This window comes from Symphalangus syndactylus, chromosome 3, assembly GCF_028878055.3.
Source record: "Symphalangus syndactylus isolate Jambi chromosome 3, NHGRI_mSymSyn1-v2.1_pri, whole genome shotgun sequence".
Lineage (NCBI taxonomy): Eukaryota > Metazoa > Chordata > Mammalia > Primates > Hylobatidae > Symphalangus > Symphalangus syndactylus.
Window position 1 is genome coordinate 14502441 of NC_072425.2, and position 21716 is coordinate 14524156.

The window sequence follows — 21716 nt, forward strand, 5'->3', positions numbered from 1 at the left end:
ACAATTTTGCCTGGAAACACGGAAGCACCTGCCTTTGGGACAGGTGGAAGAGTTTAGCGAGATGAGATGATGTGGTGGCCTGAGCACAGTGCATCCTGTGCCTGCTACAGGCGCGCACCCAGTGCTGCTCAGCTATATACATGTCCCTGCATCTCTGGGTGATTGATTGTCATTCAACCACCTTGAGCCCCAGGGATGGTCAATGTCCTCACTGTGCCCGAGTGATGGGCTCCGGGATGGTACCCCCTCCCGGTGCTGCTCACCTCTGTCACTTGCTGCTTGTCCAGGTGGAACACCTGCCCAGAGCTGGTGGCAGCGATCTCCTCATAAGCCAGGTAGCCAGGATGGGTGCGGTCGCCACAGTCCCCCGTCAGCACAAAGACCACCTGGAAGATGGACGTGCAGCCTGCTCTCGACTTCCCTGGCCGGCTGCTTCAGGGGTGAGCAGCAGGACCTAGACCAGCGTGGAGTGACCTGGAGTGGGCCCTCTCCTCTGTCTGTCACATGTATAGAATGACACATGACACATGAATAGAAGGGAAAATAGAAGTGCCCATCTCATGGGGATCAGGAGCTGATGCAGGACAAGTGCTCAGCACAGGGCCAGGAAAACAGTAGGTGCTCCATATTGAGAACTGCTATTAAATCAACAACAAAGAAAAGCGTGGAAGTCGACTCATCTCAGAGTGGCCCCTGGAGGCTGCAGACTTAGAAGGACCTTGAAGAACCCAAGCAAGTTCTAGACGTGGTGGCAGAGAAGCAGTCCCGGCCCTGTGGATCTTGCCGGAGGATGCCAAAGAGCTGGCCCTTCTCCCTCCCTCGATCATGTCCCCTCTCCCAGCCCTCACTGCAAAAGCCAGAAGCAAGGGATCCGACAGGTCTTCCAAACCCTGAGACGATGGCAAAGGGGACATGAACGGCAGAGAACAGGAGCAGAGGCGGTGCCAGGAGGAAGATGGGTTGCCTAGACTTTGATGGGGGTGAGAGGAGTAGGTGGTGTGGTCTCCAACAGGAACAAGCTGCGCCAGGGAAGTGTGAGCCCCGGCCCGGGCCTACAGCAGGAGAGCACACTCACACCTCCTGGGCCAACTTGGTTCCGAGGCTCTGGCCATGCATGGCAGAGGCTGGACCCAAGGCTGTGGAAGAGAAGTGCCCAGCTCTGCTCTCCAGGAGGTGGCTCAGGTGGTGAGAGAGACCCCAGCTTCCTCAGGACCCCTGGGGGACCCCACTTGGGCCCCCACAGCCGGTTCACCCACCTGTGATTGTTTGAGCTGCAGGAGCCGCAGCAGCTCTTCCTTCTTGTGATAGTCTTTGGCGCGGGCATCCGAGAAGACGTAGATGAAGGAGCCGGGGTTGGCAACCTCCACGGCAGCCTTAATGGCCCCCACACTCATCTCCGGGCAGTCACCACCTCCCTGGAGGGCAGGAGCGTGTCAGCAGCTGCCACCTGCCTCCTCCAGATGGGACCCACCCAGGGACATCTCCAAAACTATTGGGCGTGGGGAGTCACCTTGAACTGTCACCTCCTGCCCACCCAGTCACTTTCTTCCCGGAGACACGATATAACATCCAACCTGCTTTAACTGTAGACAAGCAGCATCATTCATTCATTCATTCATCCATCCATGCAAGAGTGACACGGGCCCACCCCCACAGAACCTGGCATGGAGGGCAGTCACTACACCAGTAAGTCCAGCACCATGACGAGTACTTCAAGTGGGCAAGGATGGAGGGGGCCATGGGAGCAGCTAACAGATGGCCTAAGGAAGCCACGCATTCGCCCAGGAGGAGGGAGAGGTGGAGGCTGGGCAAGAGGAAATCACTCGAAGCTACCTCACCAAACCCTCTTGGTGGGACACAGACTGGGAAGAGTGGGACAGAGGGTCAGGGGCTGCCCACCTGCACGTAGAGTTCTCTCAGCTCCCTCTGAAACACCGTGGGGTCCGCCGTGAGGGTCACTGGGCCAATATCTGTGGAGAAGAGAGAGGGATGCCCAGATGGGCTGGGACTCCTAGACACACAGCCCAGTGGGCTGGTTTGGCGGTGACATGAGGATGGATGTTCAGAGGAGCTGAGGCTGGCACTCAAGATGGGGAGAGATCAAGGAGCAGCTCCCAGAGCTGCAGGATCAGACCAGGAAACAAGGTCAGACCACTCTGCCCCATGCCCAGCACCAAAGCAGGACCCGAGCTCCAGGGAAGCAGAGGTGAGGCAGAGGGCAGGCCCCAGCTCCTTCCTCCGGATAGCAGCTCCCAACCTTTGGTGACCAAGACTCCCCTAAGAACCCCCACCTCCACCATCACACCGGCTGCCACTCAGTGGAGAAAGAATTCCGGGAAGACAAAGAAACGAGAAGCAAACAAACAATCCATTTTGGGACACACAGCAACTCTCCAACACCAGCTGCTCAACAAGAGAAAAACCTTCCAGAAACCCCATCTATGCATGAGCTCATTTTAAATAGAACAGCAATAAAAATGACAAAGATTGACTGCACTCAAGGTTGGCAAGGATATGGAGCAACTGGAACTTTCATTCACTGCTGGTGGGAACGCAAAATGGTTTAACCACTTTGGAAGACAATGGAAGTTTCTAAAACGTTACACATGCATCTACCATGGGGTCCAGCCATTCCACACCTAGGTATGTCCCCAAGAGAAATGAAAACATATGTTCACACAAAGGCTTGTACTCAAAGGTTCATAGCAGCTGTATTCACAACAGTCCAACACTGGACACAAGCCAGATGTCCATCATCCGGTGGAGAGATAAACAAACTGGTAAATTCACAGAACCAGGTTGTCCTCAGCAATAAGACAGGACAACTACCGATACAGGCAACAACAGGGGTGCCTCCCACGTGAGAGAAGCCAGACGCAAAACAGCACACACAGTATGGTTCCATTTATAGTAAGTTTTGGAACAGTCAAAATTAATCTAAGGTGAAGAAAAACAGAACAGAGGTTGCCTGAGGAGCTTGACTTGGAAGGAACTGTCTGAGACAGAAACATTCTATATTGTGATAGGAATGTGGGTTCCTCAGTGTATCATTTGTCAAAAGTGTGCAGCTAAGATCAGAGCATTTCAATGTATGTAAATTTACCCCATAAGCAAAGCACTAGAACAAATGACCGTCACTGAGTGGGGGTTGGGGGTGGGAAGAGGTACAGACGAGACGAGAATGACGGGGTTGTTTAATATTTGGCGATGCTGGGTGATGGGTACATGGAGATTCATTATTCTCTTCTACTTATGTTGTATATGTTTGAAATGTTCACTAATAAAGAGTTTAAAAAAAAAATAGCAGTAATGGAGATCCACGCCAACACAAGACAATACTACCAGTGCTGCACAGCAGAGCTGGGTTCCAGGGAGCCTTGCGGATAAGCGCACAGTGGAGATTGTGCAAGGTCGTGTGGACCTCAGGTTTCTTAGGAAAATATTTGAGTCCTCGGTGAACTCTATGTATTTTATTTTGTTTATTTATTTATTGAGAAAGAGTCTCGCTCTGTCGCCCAGGCTGCAGTATAGTGGCATGATCTCGGCTCACCGCAACCTCCACCTCCCAGGTTCAAGCGATTCTCTTGCCTCAGCCCCCTGAGTAGCTCGGACCATAGTCATGTGCCATCATGCCCAGCAAATTTTTGTATTTTTAGTAGAGACGGGGTTTCGCCATGTTGGCCAGGCTGGTCTTGAACTCCTGACCTCAAGTGATCCACCCACCTCAGCCTCCCAAAGTGCTGGGATTACAGGTGTGAGCCACTGTGCCCAGCCTCAGTGAACTCTAATAACAGACTATTTTTAGTTCAGGAATTCTAAATTCCAGTCGCTCTAAACAAACTTTCATTCTCAGCAACCAGTTGGCAGACCTCAGTCTTTCTTAGAAAGAAGAGCCTGTAGAATTATCCAGCATGCCCCACAATGATCAAGGATGAGCTGACACCAGCTTCCCCCGTGGCCCCTGTCCCTGTCGTCTGTGTTTATCCGTCTCGTCCCACCCTGTCCTCCCTCACCTGCCCTCGCCATCCCCACCACATCCTTTCCTCTGAACTACACAGTAACGAATTCAGCCCAACTGCAGCAGCTCAGTCCTCAGCCTTGGAGCTCAGCCAGATCTGATTGGAATCCTTCCTTTATCCTTTTTGGGCTATGGTCCCTCAGGCAGAGCTCACTTCACTGCCCCAAGCCTCAGTTTCTTCATCTGTAGAACGAGACATGTAACAACACCATTTCTCCTGACCAAGAACCATCGCTGTGAGAATTTAGTGAAGCCAGATAGCTAAACCCCTGGCACGGAGCTTAGCACGCAACTTGGCATGGAGCAAAGGCTCAGCAAATAGGAAGAGGCACTGCTGACGTGAGCGTGCACTTGGCCAGGCTCCAGCGGCTGTTCTCACACAGTGCAGTCAAAGACAGTGTTGCTTCAATATGAGGCCCTCAAATTCTACTTTGACTAAGAAAAGCAATCATTGGCCGGGCACGGTGGCTCACGCCTGTAATCCCAGCACTTTGCGAGGCCAAGGTGGGTGGATCACGAGGTTAGGAGATCGAGCCCATCCTGGCTAACACGGTGAAACCCCGTCTCTACTAAAAATATAAAAAATTAGCTGGGCGTGGTGGCGGGCGCCTGTAGTCCCAGCTACTCAGGAGGCTGAGGCAGGAGAATGGCGTGAACCCACGAGGCAGAGCTTGCAGTGAGCGAAGATGGTGCCACTGTACTTCAGCCTGGGCAACAGAGCGAGACTCTGTCTCAAAAAAAAGAAAAAAAAAAAAGAAGAGCAATCATTTTACTCAGTGCTGGTTATTTCATTGTTAGGTAATCACACATGTTCATTGTAAAAAGAAATTAACATGACATGAATGATAATGACAGTTACTAAATACCTTGTAAGTGCCAGGCTATGTCCTGAGATGCTTCCTGTGTTTCAGCTCACTGAATTCCTCCTAGCACCTGGTAGGTCCAAGCCTTTTTTTTTTTTTTTTGAGATGGAGTCTTGCTCTGTCACCCAGGCTGGACCACAGTGGTACAATCTCAGCTCACTCCAGCCTCCGCCTCCTGGGTTCAGGTGATTCTCCTGCCCCAGCCTAGTAGCTGGGATTACAGGTGCCTGCCACCATACCCAGCTAATTTTTGTATTTTTAGTAGAGATGGGGTTTTGCCATGTTGGCCAGGCTGGTCTCAAACTCCTGACCTCAGGTGATCCGCCCACCTCAGCCTCCCAAAGTGCTGCGATTACAGCAGGCATGAGCCACTGCGCCAGGCCTTTTTTTTTTGAGACTGAGCCTCACTCCATCACCCAGGCTGGAGTGCAGTGGCACGATCCTGGCTCACTGCAACCTCCAGTTCCCAGGCTCAAGTGATTCTTGTGCCTCAGTATCCCAAGTAGCTGGGATTACAGAGGTGTACCGCCATGCCTGGCTAATTTTTTTGTGTTTCTAGTAGAGACAGGGTTTCACCATGTTGGCCAGGCTGGTCTCAAACTCTTGGCCTCATGTGATCCACCCGCCTCGGCCTCCCAAAGTGCTAGGGTCCAAGTCTTACCCACATTTTTACAGAGGAGAACATGGAAGCCCAGAGACAGTAACTTTTCCAGTGACACACAGCCAATAAGTGGCAGTGCTGGGATATGAGCCCAGGTCTGGACAACCTCAAGAACAGAGCTCTTCTTAACTCCTGCTCCGCGGGAACTAGACATAGAAATTCCTGACAGGCAAAACAAAGCAAAACAAAAAAGGGAAGGGGGCACAACTGCCTGTATTTTTTTTTTTTTTTTTTTTTTTGAGACAGAGTCTCGCTCTGTCACCCAGGCTGGAGTACAGTGACGCAATCTCTGCTCTCTGCAACCTCTGCCTCCCGAGTTCAAGCCATTCTCCTGCCTCAGCCTCCTGAGTAGCTGGGATTACAGGCGCCTATCACCACGTCCGGCTAATTTTGTATTTTTAGTAGAAACAGAGTTTCACCATGTTGGCCAGGATGGTCTCGATCTTCTGACCTCGTGATCCGCCTGCCTTGGGCTCCCAAAGTGCTGGGATTACAGGCGTGAGCCACTGTGCCCGGCCAACTGCCTGTATTTCTACCAACCAGAGATAATAATTTTCATTTTTGTATATAATCTTTAATTTTTATATTCATATATTTAAATGTATAAATACATCTTACAAAAATACATACTATTTTAAGCAGAATTTTTATTGAAATATAAATAACATACTATTTCTAGCCTGATTCTTTTCACTGAACAAGTAAGTGTGAGCAAATTTTCAGAAAGTTACTCAGTCAAACGTCATTTTAATAGAAGTATCCCCTGGACCAGAGAGCCCTGGAAAGGATTTTAAGGTTGGCCTCTGTCTCAGTTTCCTATTGCTTCTGTGACAAATTACTAGAAACTTCGTGCCTTAGAACAACACACAAGCCGGGCGCGGTGGCTCACGCCTGTAATCCCAGCACTTTGGGAGGCCGAGGCAGGAGGATCACAAGGTCAGGAGATCGAGACCATCCTGGTTAACACGGTGAAACCCCGTCTCTACTAAAAAATTTTTAAAAAATTAGCTGGGCATGGTGGTGGGCACCTGTAGTCCCAGCTACTCGGGAGGCTGAGGCAGGAGAATGGCCTGAACCCGGGAGGCAGAGCTTGCAGTGAGCCAAGATCGCACCACTGCACCCAGCCTGGGCGACAGAGTGAGACTCCGTCTCAAAAAAAAAAAAAAAAAAAAAAAAAACACACACACACACACACACGCACACACAGCTATGGAAGCCAGCAGTCCTAAATCCAAGCGTCAGCAGGGCTGCGTTCCTCCTGGGGGTTCTAGGGGAGGATCAGTTTCCCTGCCTCTTCTAGCTGCTAGAGGCCTTGGATGATGGCTCCTTCCTCCATCTTCAAAGCAGCAGTAGGGCGTCTGTCTCTCTCCTGTACTGCTGTCATCACAGCTCCCTCTCTGACTCCAAGCTTCCTGCCTCCCTCTTATGAGGACCCTTGTGATTATAAAGGGCTCACCTGGATAATCCAGGACAATCTCCCATCTTGAGAGCCATGACTTTGTCACACCTGCAAAGTCCCTTTCACCATGGCAGGTCACACATTTGCAGGTTGTGTGCATTAGGACAGGCACATCTTTGGGAGGATATCATTCTACCTACCATGGCTTTCATCATTTGGTCTTCAGCAAGAATCAACTTCAGAAAAGCCAATTTGACCACAACCTGTGTGACAAACATAACAATGTTGAGGGCCGGGCGCGGTGGCTCACGCCTGTAATCTCAGCACTCTGGGAGGCCGAGGCAGGCAGATGACTTGAGGTCAGGAGTTCGAGACCAGCCTGGCCAACATGGTGAAACCTCATCTCTACTAAAAATACAAAAATTAGCTGGGCATGGTGGCACATGCTTGTAATCCCAGCTACTCAAAAGGCTGAGGCAGGAGAGTTGCTTGAACCTGGGAGGCAGAGGTTGCAGGAAGCCGAGATTGTGACACGACACTCCAGCCTGGGCCATAGAGCGAGACTCCATCTCAAAAGAAACAAAACAACAACGTTGAGGAGGAAGAGATCTGAAGACCCCCATCTTTTTTAAAGATGTGGAAACTGAGGCCCCGAGAGAAGACAGCCCCTCCATGTCAGGGGGGGAGATCTGGGGCAAGAGTTGACTGGATACATCACGCAGGCAGTGACCCTATCTCTGTCGTTCGCCACAGCAGGCCTCATACCGAGCTCAATGCCTGGCACACAGTAAGTGCTTAAGTAAATATTGAATAAATATTGTCCAAAGGAGTGAAAGAATAAACTTCTCAATGAATTCCATACTGCTTGAGCAGCTACAGGTCGGGACCCAAGTTCCACTTACCTTTCCATTCTGTGCCCAACACAATGCCAGGCATTCAGTTAACACTCAACAAATACCGCTGAATGCCCGGCCCACCCGAGCCCCAGGCTCTCCCACCACAGGACGTCGCTGCCCCTAGCCCAGAGAAACAGATCTGAAACAAGACAGGAAACCAAATGCGGTTTCCTTGGACATGTGGAGAGACTGGCCATGCTCAAGGGGCACTGGCCAGATCGGCAAGGGTGTCTGTGATTCCTCTGGAGATAGAGAGCAGGCCCTAGCAAAGACAGAAGGCAAGAGCTTTTTGATGTCTGCCCCAAGTTATGAACAAAGAATTTTCTCAGCAGAGTGCACACGTACACACACACACATGCACTCAGACACGTGCACATACACGCACACACACACACAATCCCCATGCAATCTCTGAACAGACAGTCCCCAAACCTGCCCTGGGAGCTAGCTCCTGCCAGCCACTCCCATCACATCCAGGGCAGGGCCAGCTTTCAAGATACCAAGAAGGAAAGGGGATGTGGAGGCTTACTCCCTATCTGTCCTCCTTGCTGCCCACCTGCCACCCTCAACCTGTAGCTCCAGGCAGCAAGACAGAGATAGACGCCTCTTTGTCATTAATTAAGGCTGGCTCATGGCTTCATTTGTCATTCCTGGGACCTGCTGCACCATTATCAATCACCATCCCGAAGCTTCCCTGGGACAGGGAGCTATTGGCAAGAGTGGCATTTCAAGCTCCATCTTCCAGCAGGATGGAGAGTGAGGCACCGGGACAAACAGGGCAGGACGCTTGGCTTGTCCCCACGGGGGGCTCATCCATGAGAGGAGTCAACTGAGTCCCTTTTTATCTCCCTCTTTCACCCTATCCAAGCAGGGCTGGCCCTGAACAAAAAGTCCCAACAACCTTAGGTCTTAACACGCTGCCCTTCCTAGCACAAAGCTGATGCTGCTGTTGATGACAATGAAAATGATGATAATATTGACAATGATGATGTCGATGACGATACTGACATTGATGATACCGATGATGATGGTGGTGGTGGTGGTAACGGTAACAACTGTTTCTATGCATTGAGCACGTCTTATTTTACAAGCTTAAACTCAGTCCTATTAATGTCTCCCTGTTACAACTGAAGATGCCAACGTACAGAAGCAATGCCCTTGGTGACAGTCAAACCACTAGTAAGTGCTAGTTAATGTCTATACTAGTTTCCTGGAGCTGCAGTAACAAAGTACCACAAGCTGGGTGGGTGGCTTAACAACAGAAATTTCTTCTCTTGCAGTTCTAGAGGCTGGAAGTCCAAAATCCAGGGGTCAGCATTGCCATGCTGGCTCTGAAAGCTATGAGGAAGAATGTGCCCCGTGTGTTTCTCTTGGCTTCTGGTAATGCCAGCAGCCCTTAGCGCTCCTTGGCTTGTAGACACTTCACTCTGATCTCTGCCTCCATCATCGCGTGGCCTTCTCCCTGGGTGTCTGTCTCTTCTCTTCTTCTTATAAGGACATCATTCATATTGGATTAAGGGCCCACCCTACGGCAGTATGACCTCATCATGGCTTAGCTAATTACATTTGAGTTGACCCTATTTGAAAATAGGGTCGCCAGGTGTGGTGGCTCATGCCTGTAATCCCAGCACTTTGGGAGGCCAAGGTGGGCGGATCACGAGGTCAGGAGTTCGAGACCATCAGCCTGATGAACATGGTGAAACCCCATCTCTACTAAAAATACAAAAATTAGCTGGGCCTGGTGACACGTACCTGTGATCGCAGCTACTTGGGAGGCTGAGACAGGAGAATCACTTGAACCCAGGAGGCGGAGGTTGCAGGAGCCAAGATCACGCCATTGCACTCCAGCCTGAGCAACAGAGTGAGACTCCGTCTCAAAAAAAAAAAAGAAAAAAAAAGAAAAGAAAAAGAAAATAGGGTCTCAGGCTGGGTGAGGTGGCTCACGCCTGTAATCCCAGCACTTTGGGAAGCCGAGGCAGGTGGATCACCTGAGGTTGGGAGCTCAAGACCAGCCTGACCAACATGGAGAAACTCCATCTCTACTAAAATACAAAATTAGCCAGGTGTGGTGGTGCATGCCTGTAATCCCAGCTACTTGGGAGGCTGAGTCAGAAGAATCGCTTGAACCCAGGAGGCAGAGGTTGCTGTGAGCCGAGATCGTGCCATCGTACTCCAGCCTGGGAAACAGGAGCAAAACTCCGACTCAAAAAAAAAAAAAGGAAAAGAAAATAGGGTCTCATTCTGCAGTCCCAGGAAGGACATGAATTTTGGAAGAACACTTTTCAACCTTGTACAATGTCCAGATCCACAAATGTTTCATTCCAACGCCTGTTCCCTTTGCCACTGACTACACTGCCTCCAAAAACAATGACGGTGGTGGTGGTGATGGTGATGATGGTGGTAATGGTGATGTTACCATTGTTTTGATGTTTACTAAGCACCAAGTTTTGTTCTAAGCATTTGACGTGCATTTGCTCATAAAAGCCTTACAACAACCTATGAGGTCTACTATTTATTATCCCCATTTTATAGATGAGAAAATGGAGGCTCAGGGAAGTAAAGTGAGCTGCCTAAGGAATTACAACTAGGAAGCAGTAGAAAGGAGAGTCCGATCTAGGTCAGTCTGACCCCAGTTGCAAGCTGTCAACCACCCATGAGGCTGTAGACACTCAGAACTCATTCCCCAGACCCTTGTCCTGCGCCTGCAGAGGGAGGGAGGTTCATGACTGAGGGTGGGCACTTGCCAAACAGCTGGGCAGATGTGGCGTGCAGTCCCTCCGAGCAGGCCCGCTGGCTGCAGGGATGATTAAACCCGTGACCTTGGCTCCACTCAAGCCCTCTTCCAGCATGTGAGCCCCAGAAGCCTGGCCTGGAACCACCAAGCCATAGGCGGGGTTATTTCCACTGGGCAAGAGGAGGGTGTGGGGCCAGCCCCATGAACTGTCTCAGACATGTGAGGAGCATGCATGGGTGGAACGGCCTAACCCCCACCCACGTGGTGCCCCACCTCCTCACCCAGCTTCATGTGTCCCAGTGGACACGGTCAAGGCTGCAGTCAGGCACTCAGAACCCAGTCTCAGAAATATCTCAGGCCGAGGCCTCTTCCTGGGGCCTGTCTTGCCCCTGCTTCTCTCTCCAAGTGGGGCTGGAATTTTGGAGCCAGCCCTGCATCCACATATCCCCCTCCTCCAGCTGCAGTGACCCCAGGCAGGTCCCACACTTAGCCACCACCATCGTCAAACCGCCTCCCCTCCCCAAGACTTAGCTATCCCATCTCTAAAGGGCAGGGGTTGGAGAAAGTGATATCAAGACTGCTAGAATTCTGACAGCCCCTGAGCCCGTCTGGGCAAACGTGATTCCCTCAAAGACACCCTCAAGGGGCAGACACAATTGCACAAGAGCCAACTGGGTGGGTGGTTCTGCCCAAAGAGCCAAAATGGCTTCAGAACCTTTATCTGCCTCCTCTTCGGTGTCCAGGAGTCCAGAAAGCAACTCTCCTCTGGGCCTCCTTCCCAGGTCCTCTCCCTGAACACCCAGTGATGGAGCCCAGCTCCGCCCTGAGTGTCCCTGTCAACTCCACCTGCTAACGTTCAATCAAGGAGATATTCCTGCCAACCTCACGGCCATTGTTTCTGCTGTTCCCTCTGCCTGCAGTGCTGTTCCCAGCCCTGCTCTGACCCTCCCCCACCCACCCAGCTTCTCTCCACCTCAGCTCAGTGTCACTCCCTCAGGAATGTCATTGTGGGCAGCCACAGCTGTGATGAGATGCCTAGGAACTTGGGTATTCACTATGGGCCTTTCTGGCTGGACTGCAGGTGCCAAGGCAAGCCAGCACCCTGCCTGGCCCCCAGGGACCCCTGGAGAATTGAAGATGGAGTAAGTGATTAATGGGTACATGGGGGATCCCCGGGAACCAGACCAGCTCAGGCTGTACAGGCTGACCTGACACACCCACCTACCCACCCCTGCCCCTCCAGGGACCTCCTGCCCTCAGACCCATCGCTTCCTCACCCTTCTGGTCCTCCTCCTGCAGGCACCCTGGGCCATCTCTTTCTAGCACCCCTCCCCTGCACAGTTCCTCACATGGAAAGCCCTTTGATGAGGTGTTATTTGGCCCAGCCAGGCCACTCCCCGCCGACATTCAGGTGCCCTGGGAATGACAGGGACGTGCCTAGTCCAGCTCACACCTCATGGGCCGCTCAGACCTCCAGGCCTCTAAGGAGGGACGTGCCCAGGGCCAGGTTAAGAGAGTGAAGTTTCCCCTCAGAAGAAGGACTGATCGTTTCTATTTCATGAGGCAAGGCTGGTTAATAGCAATGTCATGGCCGGGCGTGGTGGCTCACACCTGTAATCCCGGCACTTTGGGAAGCCGAGGCAGGGGGATTACTTGAGGTCAGGAGTTCATGACCAGTCTGGCCAACATAGTGAAACCCCATCTCTACTAAAAATACAAAAATTAGCCAGGCATGGTGGCAGGCACCTGTAATCCCAGCTACTCAGGAGGCTGAGGCAGGAGAATCGCTTGAACCCAGAAGCAGGGCTTGCAATGAGACAATATCATGCCACTGCACTCCAGCCTAGGTGACAGAGCAAGACTCCATCTCAAAAATAAATTAAAAAATAAAAATAGCAATGTCACTCAGGGTGACAATAAAAATCACATGTACACACACACAACCCGGAACATGCAGCCAGAGTCCCAGCCATTCCAGCTCCCAGGCAAGTGTGTGGCCCAAACACATCTGCTCTGCCCGCCTGCATCCTCACCTCTGACCGGCGAAAACCACTTCCTCCCTTGGGAAGGATGATGGAGCCCCAGGAGCCCCAGAGACACCCAGGGAGAAACTCCAGAAGACTGGAAGGTCACCAACGATCAACAAATGCAGATTAAGGCAGGACACCATCTCCCACCTAGGAAACTAGCAAAAAAAACAATGAAAAAAATGGCAGAGTGATGTCCCGGATGCTGGTGGGAGTGTGGGGAAACAGTCTCATCTTCCGTGGGTCCAGGCACAAGATGGCGCAGTGTGTTTAAGGGCAGTTGGATGGTGTCTTTCCAAATGGAAAATGCTCCTATACTTTAACCAAGCAATGTTATCTCCGGGAATCTATTCTGTAGACATGTTTGCAAATATGTGTGTGTTTATTGTGAAGAAACTGAAAGCAGCCTATTTTCCACAGTAGGGGGATGGGTGGGTAAATTAGGATAATTCCTCCAATGGCATCTTATAGAGTCATTAAAAACAATAGGGAGGATCTCTGTTTCCTGACAGGAAGAGATATCCATGCCATATTATGTGGGGGGAATAAAGCAAGTTATCCATGCCATTATCATGTGGGCAGAATAATGCTTTACATACTATAATTTTTTAACGTAGGTGTGTTTAACATGAGTGAATGTATACACATACATGCACACAAGATCTGAAGGACACCAGAGTGTCAAAAGTGTTTTCACCTCTTGAGAGTAGCAGTAGAATATTTTACAAGAATGTATTCATTTTGCAATTCTTTTTTTTTTTTTTGAGACGGAGTCTCGCTCTGTCGCCCAGGCTGGAGTGCAGTGGCGCAATCTCGGCTCACTGCAAGCTCCGCCTCCCGGGTTCACGCCATTCTCCTGCCTCAGCCTCTCCGAGTAGCTGGGACTACAGGCGCCCGCCACCACGCCCGGCTAATTTTTTTTGTATTTTTTAGTAGAGACGGGGTTTCACCGTGGTCTCGATCTCCTGACCTCGTGATCCGCCCGCCTCGGCCTCCCAAAGTGCTGGGATTACAAGCGTGAGCCACCGCGCCCGGCCCATTTTGCAAGTCTTGAAGGGAATGGATTATTAACCGAAAAAGCTAAACCCTGATGGTAAAACTTGACAAAAAATACAAAGGAAAAACACCACTTACTGATTGCACACATGAAATGGAAAAAGGCAAAACCTCTAAGCAAAATGCTGGAAACTATCACCCAGCTGTATATTAAAGAATAATCCACCGTGACCAAGCAGGATTTATGCAAGAAATGCAAAAATAGTTGAAAATTAACGCATTGGCCAGGCGTGGTGGCTCACACCTGTAATCCCAGTACTTTGGGAGGCTGAGGCAGGCAGATCACCTGAGGTCAGGAGTTCGAGACCAGCCTAGCCAACATATAGTGAAACCCTGTCTCTACTAAAAAAATACAAAAATTAGCTGGGCATGGTGGTGCACACCTGTAGTCCCAGCTACTTGGGAAGCTGAGACAGGAGAATTGCTTGAACCAGGGAGGTGGAAGCTGCAGTGAGTCAAGATCACACCACTGCACTCCAGCCTGGGCGACAGAGTGAGACTCTGTCTCTCAAAAAAAAAAAAAAAAAAAAAAAAAAAAAAAAAAAAAAAAAAAAAAAAAAAATTAATGTATCACATTAATAGGTCAACAGGAGAAGGATCTTATAAACATTGCAACAAAGCAGAAAATCACTTGCTAAAATTCAACACCCATCCCTGTTTGGATTTTTTGTTTTGTTTTTGCTTTTTCTTGTTTTTTGAGCTTTTTTTTTTTTTTAGTAAAATTAGGAGTGAATGCATCTTCTTTCACTTAATGACAAAAACTCAAACCAAGAATCAACATCATACAATGAGTGGTGCAAAATCAAAAGCAAGACAAGATGGCCGGGCGTGGAGGCGCACGCCTGTAATCCCAGCACTTTGGGAGGCTGAGGCAGGTGAATCACCTGAGGTCAGGAGTTTGGGACCAGCCTGGCCAACATGGTGAAACCTGTCTCTACTAAAAATACGAAAATTAGCTGGGCATGGTGGTGCATGCCTGTAATAGCAGCTACTCAGGAGACTGAGGTGAGAGAATTGCTTGAGCCTGGGGGACAGAGGTTGCAGTGAGCTGAGACTGCACCACTGCACTCCAGCCTGGGCAAGAGAGCGAGACTCGGCCTCAAAAAAAAAAAAGAAAAAATAAAAGCAAGACAAGATAACTGCAGCCATCACCATTATGTGGTATTGTTCTGAGAGTTTTCGCTGATTAGTATACAAAACACTTAAAACGTGAAATATTTGATTGGAAAAGAAGCGATAGTATTATAATTTGGACAAGCTGTGGCTCTCAACCTAGAAAACTGAAGACATTAACAAAAAATTAGAAGCAGTTAAAAAAAACTTCACTAAAAGAAGCTGGAAAGAAAATTAATATATGAAATGAATTCCTTTCCAACATACTAGCAATACTCATTTGTAAAAAATGTAATGGAAAAAAAATCCTGGGCAAAATATTAACAAAACCCAAACTAACTTAAAATAATCTTTAAAAAAAAAATGGGTGGAACCTATGAGAAAAAAAACCTGAATCTTTACAAAAATAAAACAACTGTGAATCTTTACTAAAAGAAATAAATGTGAACAGAACAAGAGGCATGTCCGATGGATGAGAACAACGGAGTTTTCTGAAAATGATAACTCTTCCCCAAAGTCAAGATTTAACACAATTCCAAGAAAAATCACAGTAGAAAAAATTTTTTGGAAGTTGACAAGTTTTTCTATATGTCATCTAAAAGATAAAATTCTCAAGAAGGTTTTGCAAATGAAGAATATGAATAAAAAGAAGATGCTCGGCCAGGCGCGGTGGTTCAGGCCTGTAATCCCAGCATTTTGGGAGGCCAAGGTGGGCAGACCGCTTGAGCCCAGGAGTTCAAGACCAACCTGGGCAATATGGCAAGACCCTGTCTCTACCAAATATATATACACACACAAAAATTAGCCAGGCGTGGTGGCATGTGCCTGTGGTCCCAGCTACTCTGGGGGTGAAAACGGAGGATCACCTGAGCTTGGGGAGATTGAGGCTGCAGTGAGCCATGATCGAGCCACTGCCATCCAGCCTGGGCAACAGAATGAGACCCTGTCTCAAAGTTTAAAAGAAGAAGAAGAAGAGGCCAGGCATGGTGACTAATACCTATAATCCCAGGACTTTGGGAGGCCAAGGCAGGAGGATCATTTGAGGTCAGGAGTTCAAGACCAGCCTGGCCAACGTGGTGAAACCCCATCTCTACTAAAAATACAAAAATTAGCTAGGCGTGGTGGCACACATCTGTAATCCCAGCTACTAAGAAGGCTGAGGCAGGAGAATTCCTTAAACCCAGGAGGTGGAGGTTGCAGTGAGCCAAGATTGCGCCACTGTATTCCAGCCTGGGAGACAGGGTGAGACTCCATCTCAAAAAACAAAACAAAACAAAACAAAAAAAAATTTAAATTTTTTTTAAAAAGAAGAAGCTGAAGAAGTAATTTTGGAAATGAATGGAGTCTGTAAGACTAAAAGCAAAAGAACTGTATTTTAGTTAATAAAGCTGTTTCCTGTGGGGGTCCTGCTCAACAATTCTGAAACCACTATAAATGTATACTGGAACTAAACAATAAAGTAAAGGGATGGTGGGTGGCAGGAGACAGGTTTGTGACTGTTAGACATGGAGGTTCTAGATAAGGAACGGGAAGAGGTTTGACTCTCCATATACCTAATACATCTAATCCAATATCGAATATAAATTAGAGTTGAAGATATCAGCATGAACTCATCTTTAGCTTAATATAGACACAGAGGATTACATATAAAACTATTTATAGATGCAATTACAAACACAGGTTATATATACAACATACATCTCCTTGCCCTGTCAGCTAAGGGAGGTTTTAGAAGTAACGGCACCTCAGTACCAACAAACACACTTAGCATGGATATCCTGGTTTCCAATCACAGGAACCAGGGCTCCTTGGAGAAATAGCAAATTCAAGGACTGAGGCAGGAAATACGTAAGATGAGCCTGGAGCCTCTACCAGTGCCAGAAAGTAGGAATGTGGAAAAAAAAAAAAAAAAAAAACACGTACACAAGAGGGGTGTCCAAGGGACACAGAAACCAACCAAACAAGCTCCCGATGGCCACAGTCAGAAACATTTGAGGAGCAAAATAAAGCGGTTTAGGATCATAACACAAAGTATAAAATAGCTAGCCATGATTCTATGCTGATGTAGATAAGTGATTGAATTAATTAACAAATGGAGCAGAAGAGACAACTCTCATACAGAATAATTCCAAATAATCCATGTAGATAAATACTCCCCCACCAAGGATGTGGATCATGGCTCCTCCCTTTTTAAACGTGGGCTGCACACAGTAAGTGACTCTCTTCCAGAGACCCCAGTATGGAAAGAGAGAGGGGAAATAGAGTAACTCTATAGTGGAGAAATCTGAAAAATACTACCCGAGTCAGGCAATCAAGCTTAACATCAACAGCGTTCCATCACTGTGATAGCGTGTGCTCTTGATATGAGACGATGAGAATGGTATTTTAACGCTGGGTCTTCCTCCCAAAACATTACCAGTCTAACTTGAGAAAAACATTACACAAATAATGATTGAGGGAAAATAGCTGACCAGTATTCCTCAAAACTGTCAATTTCACCAAAACGAAAGTAAGCCTGAGAAACTCACAACCTGAGGTGCTGAAGAAGACGCAACAATTAATGTATCCTGGATGGGATCCTGGAACAGAAAAAGGGCATTAAAGAAAAACTGAGGAAGGGCGGGCGCCGTGGCTCATGTATGTAATTCCCCTGCTTTGGGAGGCAGAGGCAAGAAGACCACTTGAGGCCAGGAGTTTGACACCGGCCTAGGCAACATAGCAAGACCCCATCTCTACAAAAAATTAGCCAGGTGTGGTGGTGTGCACCCATAGTCCCAGCTACTCAGAAGGCTGATGTTATTAACATCTTACATTACTATGCTATATTTATCACAACTAATAAATAAATACTGATGCATAATTATTAACCCAAGTCCACACTTTATTGAGATTTTCTATTTTTCTTTTTGTTGTTGTTGTTTTCTTTTCGAGACAGGGTCTTGCTCTGTCGCCCAGGCTGGAGGGCAGTGACACAATCATAGCTCCCTGCAACCTTGACCTCCTGGGCTCAAGCAATCCTCACACCTCAGCCTCCCAAAGTACTGGAATTACAAGTGTGAGCCACTGAGCCCAGCCTACCAATTTTTAAAATTTCAAGTTAAAGAATTAAATGTGAAGAGAGGAAACTAAAACAAAACACACACATACATAAACCTTAGAAAATCTACCTAACTGGTTTTGTGATAGAAAAAAAAAAAAAAAAAAAAACCTTTATAAGCACCTAAGTGAAGAAATCACAAAGAAAAAAAATAGATTTCTCTATATAAACATTTAAAACTTCAAAACATCAAGAATTACAAATACTAAAAGAAAAGCAACCAGGAAAAATACTAAGCCACTTAAAAAAACAAAACAAAACAAAACAAAAAAAAAAAAAACAGTTAAGGCCAGGCATGGTAGCTCATGCCTGTAATCCCAGTACTTTGGGAGGCCGAGGTAAGTGGATCACTTGAGGTCAGGAGTTTAAGACCAGCCTGGCCAACATGGTGAAACCCTGTCTCTACTAAAAATACAAAAATTAGCCAGACATGGTGGCGTGCGTCTGTAGTCCCAGCTACTCAGGAGGCTGAGGCAGGAGAATCGCTTGAACCTGGGAGATGGAGGTTGCAGTGAGCAGAGATCACACCACTGCACTCCAGCCTGGGCAACAGAGTGAGACTCCATCTCAAAAAACAAACAAAACAAACAACAACAACAAAAAAAACAGCTAACATCATCAACATAAAGTCCTCATTCCAACTAAAAATAAAAGCACTAAAACTCCCATGAAAAAATTTGCAAAGAAACTGACAGTTTATAAAATAAGAAATTTACACCAAAAATATCTAGTGAATGCTTGAAAGACATATTGAACCTCACTAGCCATTGAAATGAGAAGATATCATTTTCCATTTTTGAATTAGAAAAGAAAGGTTTTTATATTAATTTCCAGTGTTGGGGGTGGCTGTGCTGAAACGGGCCCCTGAAACGGTTCTGGTGGAAGTTCAATCTCCTGAAACATTCTGGAAAACAACTTGAAGAGTCATCCCCCAACTCGGTGTGCTAAAAATGGCCTAGGAATTCCACTTCGAGGAACTTAAGCCTACGTAAAAACCAAAGATGCAGACAAAGATTTTTACAAGAGAGTTTTTTAGTAACATTTTAATATAGAAAAACTGAAAACAACCTAAATTTTAGCACTAGATCTTGGTTTCTACTACTATTTTCCAAAAAAAAAAAAAAAAGGACCAGGGCTCTTTTGAAATGATTAGCAAATTTCTAACTTTTCTACTCTGGGAACATACAACTTTTTAATTCGGAAACTGTAAAATTTCCGAAGCACAGATCTTAGTTTGTCTCCAAGCATGAACAGTCCAGAACCATGGCGACTTGCCCTGCACCTGCCTCTTGGGGTTTAGGAGAGGGGCTTCCTTTAAGAAAACCCTCCCCGTGTGCAGCACTGGGAGCTGGAACAAACAGCTACAACCCATTTCTCAAGTTTCTCTTCCACCAAAGGGGATTCTATTTGCTGAGTCAAAAGGCACAGCCAGGCCTAAATCACAGCTCCAAACTGCTGCTCAGAAGCCCTCGGTGGCTGTTCACAGCCCATAGAAGGAAAAGGAAATCCAAGTCCGCCAAGGCATCAATCAGCCCTGCAGTCACGGCTGTGTCCAATCTTGCCCCTCCCCACTTTCCCGCTCCACTCCTCCCATGCACACCCAGCTCCCACACACACCTGTCCCTCCACATCAGCCCTCCTGTCCATCCCCTGGTCCTTACCCAGCCACCTCCACATGCCCCAGGGAGTCCTCCATCCCTGCTGTGTTCCCAGCACCTGGCATCTGCCAGGCAAATGGCCAAAACCCAGTAAACATTCATTGATGTTCTTCAAGCCCTACTCACAGGCTGCTTCCTCGGGGGGGGGGGGGGTCTTTCCTTAGTCCCCTTCCTTGCTTACTGGCCTGTGGCCAGGAGTTGGCACCTGAGCCACCACATGTCACTTTCTACTCCCCACCTGGCCTGTCCCAGAGGGCTACCAGCCCCGTGGAATGAACCCTGCCCCCTTCACACTGTGAGCCTCCCTGGGCTCTACACGGATCAAGGGCTCCATGATGCTGAAGTCTCCCCGACGTCTGAACCTGGGGGTGTCACTCTGAAGCTAATTTGGGGAACCAGGATGGAGGACTGGATTTTTGTTTCACAGAGGGTGGAGTGAGGGGGCTGAGCCTGGTGAAGGCTGGAGAACTGCATGCCAGCTCAGTGCCCAGAGAGGAGAGGGAAGAGCAGGGGTGGGAGGTGGGCTTCCTGAGGCTCGTGGCCACAAATAGGGTGGCGAGGACAGTCTCAGGAACCCTGGTCTGGGCTTCAGGACACGACATCTGGCTCTGAAAAGCTGCTATCCTGCTGGGCCACTGGAGCCACATATTTCAGAGACAAATGTGGGTTATGATTCAGGAATGACGCCACCCTGGCAGGTGGCCTTGGGAAAGTCTCATCAGTGTCCTGAGCCTCAGTTTCTCCAACTGTAAGATAAAGGGGTAGATTCAACGATCTCTAAGCTCCTTCAGTGTGGTGTCTTCGGAAGCCCCAGAACAATTCAGAAAGTGAGTGAGAGAGTTGGGGAGACGGACAGTGACCTGTGTTCCAGCTCAAGTGCCAGAACACACTTCACAGCCCACCTCCTCACAACTCCCACCTTGGTTGCCCCCTGACTACAAGATGGAAGCTGTCTATCTGATGTTCCTAGAAATCTTTGTCTAGAGCCCTGGCTTCCGAGCTTTGAGCTGCAGAACCCTGTGGTGCCCAGAACTCCTGGAAGCAGAGGGGCCTCCAAGTCCCTAGACCACAAACTCAGCCTGAACCCTAAGTAGAACTATGTCTTTCCACCGTTTTGTCCATTTTCTAAGAACCTGTAATGGTATTGTGATTAATAAATGCAAATCCTTCTGAAAGGACTTGCTGGCTCATACAGCCAATGGCCGCTGTCTATTTCCTCAGCACAACAACACTCTACAGTACAATTTTGCAAGGAATCCGTGTGTGTGTGTGTGTGTGTGTGTTTTTTTTTTGGGGGGGGGTTGTTTGTTTGTTTTTTGCTTTATAAAGCTATCCTTGACAGAGGGGTGAATGATAGAGAGATGTGATAAAGCAAAATATGACTCAGAGGCTGTCAGTGGTGGGCATAGGCGGTTCCATGTACATTTCTCCCCATTTTACTGTAAGTTTGAAATTTTCCATTAAAAAATGCTGGGGAGGCTGGGTACAGTGGCTTATGCTTGTAATCCCAACACTTTGGGAGGCCTAAGTGGGAGGATCACTGAGGCCAGGAGTTTGACACTAGCCTGGGCAATACAGAGAGACTCCATGTCTACAAAAAATTTTAAAAATCAGCCAGGCATGGTGGCGTATGCTTGTAGTTCCAGCTACTTGGGAGGCTGAGGCAGGAGGATCACCTGAGCCCAGGAGTTTGAGGCTGCAGGAAGCTGTGATCACGCCACTGCACTCCAGCCTGGGTGACAGAGCCAGACCTTGTCTCAAAATAAAAAGAAGTGTGGAAAGCAGTCCTGTTCCTCGCGACTGGGAACCTGCAGCTCACTCAGCAACCGCTCTCCCTGGGAGTCTCTACAGTGGAGCGCCCAGGGACCCTTTCAAGGGCGCCCCTAACAATGAGCTGCAAGGAAGGGGGTTAAAGGAGAAGCAGAGGTGCAGCGTGCAGGGAACAAGGAGTTAGGGCGGGACTCAGCTGTGAGAACACAGCAGGTGGAGGCCACGGGGCCAGCACTCTTTCCCCCAGGGAAGACAGGCGAGGGGGCAAGACCAGCAAGGGTAAGTCCGCTCCCCACTGCAGGGTCCGTGGTGGACCCCATTTCGTCTCAAGGCCTGCCTCTGGGAGCTGTTCCGGTCTCCAAGCCTATGCTGGGAGCGAATTCTAAGAATTGGCCAAAGGAAAAACCCTGCAAAGGCTCGTGGC

The 21716-nt window shown here is 48.5% G+C and overlaps 1 protein-coding gene across 6 annotated transcripts in view; it reads right to left on the minus strand.

The window, feature by feature from the left end:
* Positions 1 to 21716, minus strand: part of HMCN2 (hemicentin 2) — a 172615-nt gene that overhangs the window by 149940 nt on the left and 959 nt on the right. For 5 of the 6 annotated variants that reach the window (XM_055270699.2, XM_055270694.2, XM_055270700.2 and 2 more), the window contains exons 2-4: positions 1900 to 1970; positions 1257 to 1415; positions 264 to 386 (exon numbers count right to left, since the gene is read on the minus strand). In XM_055270699.2, coding sequence (XP_055126674.1) covers positions 264 to 386; positions 1257 to 1415; positions 1900 to 1970 — 353 coding nt within the window. The remainder of the gene's footprint in view (positions 1 to 263; positions 387 to 1256; positions 1416 to 1899; positions 1971 to 21716) is intronic. The other variant, XM_055270698.2, reaches the window with a different exon arrangement.